This window comes from Natrix helvetica (genome assembly GCF_964273705.1).
Source record: "Natrix helvetica genome assembly, chromosome: Z".
NCBI lineage: Eukaryota > Metazoa > Chordata > Lepidosauria > Squamata > Natricidae > Natrix > Natrix helvetica.
The window spans coordinates 112,112,007-112,120,526 of record NC_138554.1 but is presented as its reverse complement, the minus strand read 5'-3'; the positions used below and the strand labels follow the sequence as shown (position 1 = coordinate 112,120,526).

The window sequence follows — 8,520 nt, the reverse complement described above, 5'->3', positions numbered from 1 at the left end:
TGGAGTTATTCTGTTCGATCCCCATTTTTATTGATCTGTTGTTCTTGATTTGTGAAGTAAGCTTTAAATGAAGGAGGAAATATGAGAGACAAGGAAAAATGAATAAAAATAGGACTAAACCAAATATTCAAGTGGGACTAACATTTTATGCAAATGCATGGCATTTCATAAATGGTTGTTATTCAAAAGAAAAATGGAATGAGTTACATGTGAGTTTTATATACAGACTTACTCTTAGAGCCTTGATCAGAATTTCATCCTCTGCTTTGGGGCAGACTTTGGTTTTACACTATGTATTAGAATGGAGACTGCTTTAGGTATCTTATCAATACCCCTCTCTGGTGTGTATGTTTCAACTTGGGGTGGTGGTGGTGAATGAATATTTTCCTAGTATTTTTAAACAAACTTTTTCAATCTAGGTATACATATTTATTGTGCTTTATGAGCTCATTTGGACCAACCAAGCATTTTAACAGAATTGCACTGTGCAACCAAACCTTTTATATGCACATTTGCATAATGACACATAATTCCATTTCCTCAGAAAACTATTTGCCCTTCTTCTTAGTAAGTTACCTTCAAGTTCCATTCTCCAACAAAGTGGAGGGCCTTCAAGATCTTCTCTCAATTTGCCATCATGAACTTTGAATAGTCCTCACTTTCAAGTTGGCGTAAATATTATGGTATACCATAAAATACATTTAATATCAAAGCTTAGGGAAGATATTCCATCAACTGTAAATCAATGAAAATTTGAGCTATTATGGATTTGCTACGTAAATGTCCGAAGGATACAAATACAAAGAGACAGGGTTTCCTAGCAAATCAAAAGTGCTTTATTTTATAAAGCCTTACTCATATCTAGAGTATATTTTTTAGAGATAGGTGATACAATATGAAACTTCCTCACCTCTCCAAACAGTTTAACAGATAATGAATGGCAAAGACAATTACAGAGAGAAAAGGTGCTGAACACACATGGTAATTGGCCATAATGGAATTATTACTCTTTAATGTAACATGGTCTCCCAGAAATATTCTTGTAGTCTCATTAAACTTAGATGCCACTATGTATTCTAAGAAATATAACATTCATATGATATTGGAGATCAGGAATTTTCCATGTATGAGAGAAGGAATAAAAAACTGAAGCCAGTTATCAACTTAATGCAGAAAAATACAGAGATGTACAAACACAATACAGTACTATTAACATCACCAGGAAGATCAAATGGTGGTACAATTTAGAACCAATATGGATTCTAGAAGGAGACTAAATGGACATCTACGGACAGGCATACCGGGATCATAAGAAAAATCTAGGTATGCCTGATGTACAGAGTAGTATTCCTAGCATATTCTGTTGTCCAAATATATCTCGTTTCTGTCTTCTAATAATCATGCTACATTGAATAAATGTTAAAAGTAATAGTAAACCTGGCTCATATATTTTCATGGTTGCTAAAATAAGGTATCCTAGGGTCTACCATTCAGTTAGATCTACTGTAGAACATATCATTCAAGTTTTAAATTTCAGATTCCTTTTCAGGACTGTTTGTTAAACTTAAAAATACATGGAATCAAGTCAGAATGATATATTCTCCTGTAAATGACCCGTCTGGTGAACTAAAAATTTGTGTCAATTACGTAATTAATAATACACATAGCAATATATGGATTCCCCCCATGGCTGAATATTAATTAACAAAATGTTTTAAAAGAATTGTTTTAAGAGTCCCAAGAAATTATGAACTTCAAATCCAGTAACCTTTATAACTTGAATCTAAATTTTAAAAAGTGGTGAGATTTGCAATGAGCTGTTTGATAGTAATGGTATATTAAAATCTTGCTAGCTTAGGTTTCTATATAAGGTATGTTACTACAACAAAAATTATTCTCTTTAATTGAACAAACCATGACCAAAAGCTCATCTTTGTAAAAAATCACCTTGTGACAATTTGTAAATAGTAACATATGAAACCAACCAAATTCACAATAAATCAGCCCATAAGACAAAGTGAAATAAGTAGCAGACAACACTAAAAATGGAAGTGGTTGCCCTATCATGGATAGACATGGCTCTCAATAAATCAGAATGCAGAAGCTTGAATTTAAACACACACATATTTTTCCATATTGTATTCAGAATCGGAAAGCAGACTTTAATTTATTGACTCATTAGACATCTCTAACATAATTGAAGGTTGCACTTAAATTTGGATGGATATTGCCAGTGTCAGTTCCAAGATTAGAGCTTAAACTGCAGTGGCCAGTATAGGATGGAGTAATTTATTGGTTGAATTCACCCAAATATTAAGCCATAAAATATGCTTTACAAACATTAAAGTGGGTTCATAAAGTCAATCAATCACATTTTGTCTTAGCATAATGCATAAACCTAAGTTTTTTTTTTGCAATCAGGTAAAGGGAATATTAAAGCTATCTACCAGGAGTCTGCTTAGATCCAAAGAAATTATTGTAACCATGCTGTAGCACAAACATACTCTCTGTGTGAAGCTCTTTAAAACAGCCATGCATTTTCCTGGAATCAAATGGTAGATACAGAATGACGCTCCTTTCATTCTCCAAAGTACTCTTGCTGAGGATTTCCAAATTGCATAGGACATATTGTCCATTCTATCTACAGAATAATTATTGTTTAAAGACCATCAAGGCATTCAAAAGGAAATAAATACTGAGAATTTTAGCAAAAATAACTGAAATATAAAATGTGGACCTGCAGTTATGATTGATAAAGTTTAAGACAAAGAAACTGGGACAGAAGAATACAGGTGAGAATAGAAAAACTATCAATAGTAAATAGGCACTTAACACACTGAGTTTTTGGGGAGTGTTTAGTTAATAGTATCTCCAAAGCAGTGCTATTGCAATTTGCAGACATGAGGTATTCAAGAGGATCTAATCTGAAACACTTTCAGATTAGGTCCTCTGTCATTCCATATGATGTTTTGAGGATGGAAACGTCATTAAAGAAGAAACTGGGTTGAAAATTAAATGAAACAGTATTCAAATAGAAAAACAAAGGATTAACCATTTTGAAATTCATCTGATGGACGATCATAGTGCTAAACCATTAATTGGTTCAAACATCTGCAACATCTGCAAGAAATCATTAGGAAAATAAGAGTTCAAGAACAATAGGATTATTCGAATAGGTTAACCAAACTGAGCAGTGCAAAAGGAAAAAAAGGCTACATTTCTTTGTGGTAACAATAGCGCAGAGGATAAGTATTCCATTATAGATGGCATTCTGAGTGAAAAACACAACTGAAACTTGGAAGAAATTAGAAAAAGAAAGTTTAAGTGCCCTGGTTATAAAATGACAAAGCAATATAATAGATCAATATACTCAAACGTTAAAAAAAAGGGGAAAAGATTGTGGCAAAAGCTAAAATATAAGCTCTCAAAAAACAATGTGACCTGTGGCTATCAGTTTATAGGAACTATTGGGAATGCCATGCATTCAAAAAAGAGCAATAACCATATTTATAGGTTATATATATCTATATACATATTTAAAACTTTAAATAAGTAGTTTTGCTACTTATGAAGGACATTGTTTTATCTTATTGATAAAAGGAGACACTTGACTACAGAACTGGGATAAGTATAATAATTAACCAGTCAGGTAGAAATTGGCCTGGAGAAATGCTGACTGTATAACAAATGAAACAGAATGAACATTCTTTTTTTTAGGGGAATGATGCTTTCATAAAACCTATCCTGCCTTTTAAAAAATATAGCAGAAAAATAATCAAGGGAGAAAAACTGAAAGACATACCATGTTTGTCATGGGAAGAGATAAGAAAAAAAATGAAGGTAACATTTGGAAATATGAACCATATTCTCCAACAGCTGCATCACACTTTATGTGGTATATTAGGAGCTAGGCTTGTAATGTGTGTGGAGTTGAGATCCATTTGTGCATTCAGAATTTTTAAAGGATGAAATGGATACCTTAAACCTTGCAGATTGCCCTTGAAACTGCAAAATTGGACAAAAAATGCAATAAAATAAAAGGATCCAATATTTTTGGCTCCACTTTTTGCACATTGACCTTAAGAAAATGTGCAGATCTGATTTTTGAATATTAATTTAAGAGGGAATACAAAAAGGAACTAGTAGTGGGAGCATATGTCATTCTAGAGAACTACACAAAGGGATGGGATTCTACTGGTTTGAACCAGTTCGGGCGAACCGGTAGCTCTGACAATGAGCTGAGAGCAAACCGGTTCCCCCCTGACGATCAGATGGGCCCACCGGCCTGCCAGTGCTATTTTCCTACCTTTATCTTCTCAGCTGATTCACGTGCAGAGCAGATTGCCGCGCGAATCAGCTGTGCTACTCCTCCAAAGAAACCTGGAAGTGAAGATTTCTTAAAACTGCATATGCGCATGTGCAAAGCGCACAATCACTGAACTGGTTATTAAACCGGGAGGATCCCACCAATGACTACACATATCATTTTAGTCTACACTGAAGCACAAGCAGCATATAAGCCCATAATGTCAGGGAGCCTTATTTGAAGAGCCTAGGATTGTATAGAATAATAACATAAGTGAGAAAATACAATCTGTAATGCAATAAAAAATAGTTACATTTATTAATAAATCTGAAAAGTCACCCATGGTAGTAATATTTACGGTGACTGTCCACCCAATCACATTACATATCCAATTGAACCAGTAGAAATTCAGATAAGAAGAGAGGTACCACTTCATTTAGTGGCCATATATCAACTGGGACATAGCTGGTCTATAAAACAGCAACAATATCTTCCCTGTGGAAATTTGAAGTTCATTTATAAAGAATAAAATGTTTAAAGGCATGAATGTTATAAAAATAAATTGGATCCCAAGCAAGAAAGGAGTTTCTAAAATAGGTATGATATTTAGGAATAATACATGTGTATACTCTATCCCTTCAAATCAATTATTAATCATTGTTCATTTTACCCTATCTCAGTGGTTCCCAATGTGGGGCTCATGCCCCATGGGGGGGGGGCAATTTGATTTTTAGTGGGAGCAATTTGAACCTTATTTAAACCAAGTTAATGGCCTTTTAGGCTTGCTCCGTGTGAGTAGAGTTCACTTTTTGAGTAAAGTAAGAATGTTATGTAACGGGTGGGGTGAGGGTGGGGATCAGGATTTTAGAGATGCTTAGGTGGGGCGTGGTCAAAAAAAGGTTTGGAACCATTGCCCTAACTCAAAACGTTTGCCATGTTATCTAAAACAGAAGGATGCGATTTTGAGTATCCTGTATGAATCAATTATTAAAACCTAAAACAGCACTTTATATTTTGAAACAACAAATAAAACTAAACTTGCTAAGGAAATGCATATCAGGATTTTCATTGGTATTTTAAAGAAAAAAAGCTTTATGCCCAAATATACCATGAATCCTGGAGCAGCTGAATGTTGTCTACACTGGCAGATCCCAGTGATCTCCAGAGGATCAGTCAGGAATCTCTTCCAGGTGTCTTTATAGATTCTAGCAAGATAATCCAACACTTTTACCGTGTTTCCCCGAAAATACGACCTGTCCTGAAACTAAAGCCTTGCCACATATTTCGGGTGGGCAAAAATATTAGCCGCCCCCCAAAAATAAGCCCCCTGGACAACCCACCCCTCCGGCCAGACAGAGCACCGCTCGCCGACCTAGCGGTATCCCGAAGGCTCCAAGCTGTGGGAACGAGGTGGGGGGCAAAGGTGCTCGCGTTGCTTGGTGCTTTCGGGGTACTGCTAGGTCGGTCAGCAGTGCTGTGCCCAGTTGAAGAGGTGGGTTGCCGGGCAGCTGCTCTCTTGCGAGTGGGTTCCTGAAGAGGCGGGTACAGCCTCAGGGTCAAATGGCTGTGTTGCGCTGTTGCAGCAGCAACACAGCAGCCATGAGGTGACCACGCTCACAAGCAGCCGCTCAACAACCCCCCTTTCCAGCCAGGCACAGCACCGCTGACCGACTTAGCGGTATCCGGAAGACACCAAGCAACACCTGTGTCTGTTCGCTGCCCTCTGCCTCCCACGGCCTGGTGCCTTCGGAATGCCCCTAGGTGAGTGAATGGGGCTGGAGAGGAGAGGTTGCGCGAGCGGCTTTTCCACTCAATGCTTGCAGGCTCACGATGCCCTTGGCTAACTCTACAGTACCTGCAGAGCCAGGGCATCTCCGCTGCTGGCGCCGCCCACTGCTTGGGTATATTTTTGCAGCTTTCAAAGCTTGGAGGATGGATGCAGCTCTTGGAGTACGCTCTATGGTTGTGGGCTGCAGAGCGTACAAGCATAGAGCATACTCCCAGAGCAGCATCCGTCCTCCATTGCGCCTTCCAAGCACGGAGGTAGGATATAGCTCTGGGAGTATGCTCTATTGTTTTATGCTATGATAGAGTTCATACTAGGTTTCCCCAATTCTAATTAGCTCCTTATTTAATAAATTCTCATTGGATGTTTTGGAACGCCTGTGTAATTTGCTTTTGCATGGACACACAAACACACATCTAACTTTGAAATGTCCTCAACTCTTTTCTAGACCAAATACGAGGCGTCAGGAGGAAGAATAGGGTTAGTTATTTTTTAAAAAACTATTAATTCTTGATGCATTATTATGGGGGGGAAATGAAAACCTACTGAGATATATTTTTAAAAGGTAATAAGATCTTTTAAAAAACAACCCACAGTTATTAACAGAGATGATATTGCTCCTGACCACATAAGATTGCAAGATCAGTTGTTATTTTACCAGAATTTTCTAGTTAATGTTACGTGTTCCAAATTTGTAAATGTACTGTCATTATATTAATAAGAAGGCAATCTGGCACTCCAGGAATAAAATTATAAATTGCAGGATGTTATTTCTTCTTAAAACATGCCTATGAATGTCTACTTAAACAAAGAATTTTAAAAGGCACATTGTTTTTGTACAGGTCATACATACAGAATATAATTTTAAGCATCTCTAATTTTGTCCTTTTCAAAACCTCCAAAAATAAAAACCAGCAGATTGTAGGGAACAGCAGAGTTTTAGGCAACCATTTAAACAATATAATTTAGAGAGACCCAGAGCTAAATTAATATAATTAAAATAGCATTTAAAATACTTCAAAACAGTCTGTCACTGTTGTAAAAAAAGATTCTATCACAATGGTGAATAAAATATATGCTCTGATACATTACTGCATGTTACAATTCAAGAAATTACTTTATCTGTACTGCAAAGTAACTTTACATGTAAACTTCAGATTCTCTAGCAAACTCAAGAGCATCCCTGTTTTCCTTCCAATGTAAACAATAAAATATAGGGCTTAGAAAAGAATATTTTAATAAAATATTTTAAAAACAGCACATATAAGCATTTAATGTCTTCTTTTGATCTCTTACAGATGAGCAAACCTTTCTACATCTTTGTTCATGTGGGGAAAATGCCATTATTGCCCCTAACAATTAATTTTTCTAAAGAGCATATTTGAATTTCTTTATACTATACTCAGCTTCTATATGATAAACATACAATGCAAAATCTCCATGTTACAAGACAATTAAACAGTCTATATTTTCCCACCCTGATTCTCAAAATGAGTTTTGCCCTTGGCAAATACACAGAATGATTATGGCATCAGAATTTAATAAAACAAGAGCCAAACTTCTGTGTTGCTGGAAGACTCTTTCCTGTTGCAATGGGCTCACTTAGTAATATAGGTTAAAAAAAAAACTGCCAAGAGGAAAAGCTTCCAGCAAATGGGGGTTATTCTTAAGGAGTGCAAACATGCAGGGTTGTTAAGTGTAACGTTCACAATAAGATCAGAGTCATAATTACCACCTATATTATCTTGCATCTTTCAGTTCAAATTTTAAACTGATCCACAGTTTATAGCTTTGATTCCAATATTATAGGTTCCAACATGCACCTAGTTTTTTCTTCCCTTTCCACAATATCTTTTCTGCATTCATTCTATTTCAGCTAATATCCACAGAGAGGTGTTGTTGCAATGCACATTGAGTAGGAGCTGATCTATTTTAGTTATTATTAGTTAATTTATATCCATTTTTGCACACTCATACACACATACAGTCTCTCACACACATACATGTCAGAAATAGCTAAAACTACGCTGGGCATAATCAGGCAGCTGTAAAAGCAAATATTTCACCCCAGTAAGTCATCTTTGCCAGCAGATGTAAATGGGAGGGGTGGGGTGGGGGCTGCCTTCTGCAAGAAAGAGAATGAGTTCCTTTTAAAAGAAGCTTTCTTAAAGACCCCTTAACACACTTGTAGCAATTTTGCTGCTTCTTCTAGACCTTATACTGTCCAAAAGAGCATTAGGTTACGTTAAGATGTTGGCAATAAAGTCCAAGAACCGTTTTGAATACTGTTCAGGATTAACCGTTGAAATCTCTGCACCAGCCTGTAAAACCAGAAAATGATGATGATGAGACACAAATTAAATTTAAAAGTTTAGGCCATCTTACATCTGTATTTCCCAATCTGGTGTTGTTCATTTATGCTCAGCTA

General features: G+C 36.4%; 1 protein-coding gene across 1 annotated transcript in view; it reads right to left on the bottom strand.

The window, feature by feature from the left end:
* Positions 1 to 813: 813 nt before the first annotated feature.
* PIP4K2A (phosphatidylinositol-5-phosphate 4-kinase type 2 alpha) overlaps positions 814 to 8,520 on the bottom strand; it is an 86,376-nt gene continuing 78,669 nt past the window's right edge. The window contains exon 10 of the mRNA XM_081933425.1: positions 814 to 8,413. Within this exon, the coding sequence (XP_081789551.1) occupies positions 8,333 to 8,413 (81 nt within the window). The 3' untranslated portion in view covers positions 814 to 8,332. The remainder of the gene's footprint in view (positions 8,414 to 8,520) is intronic.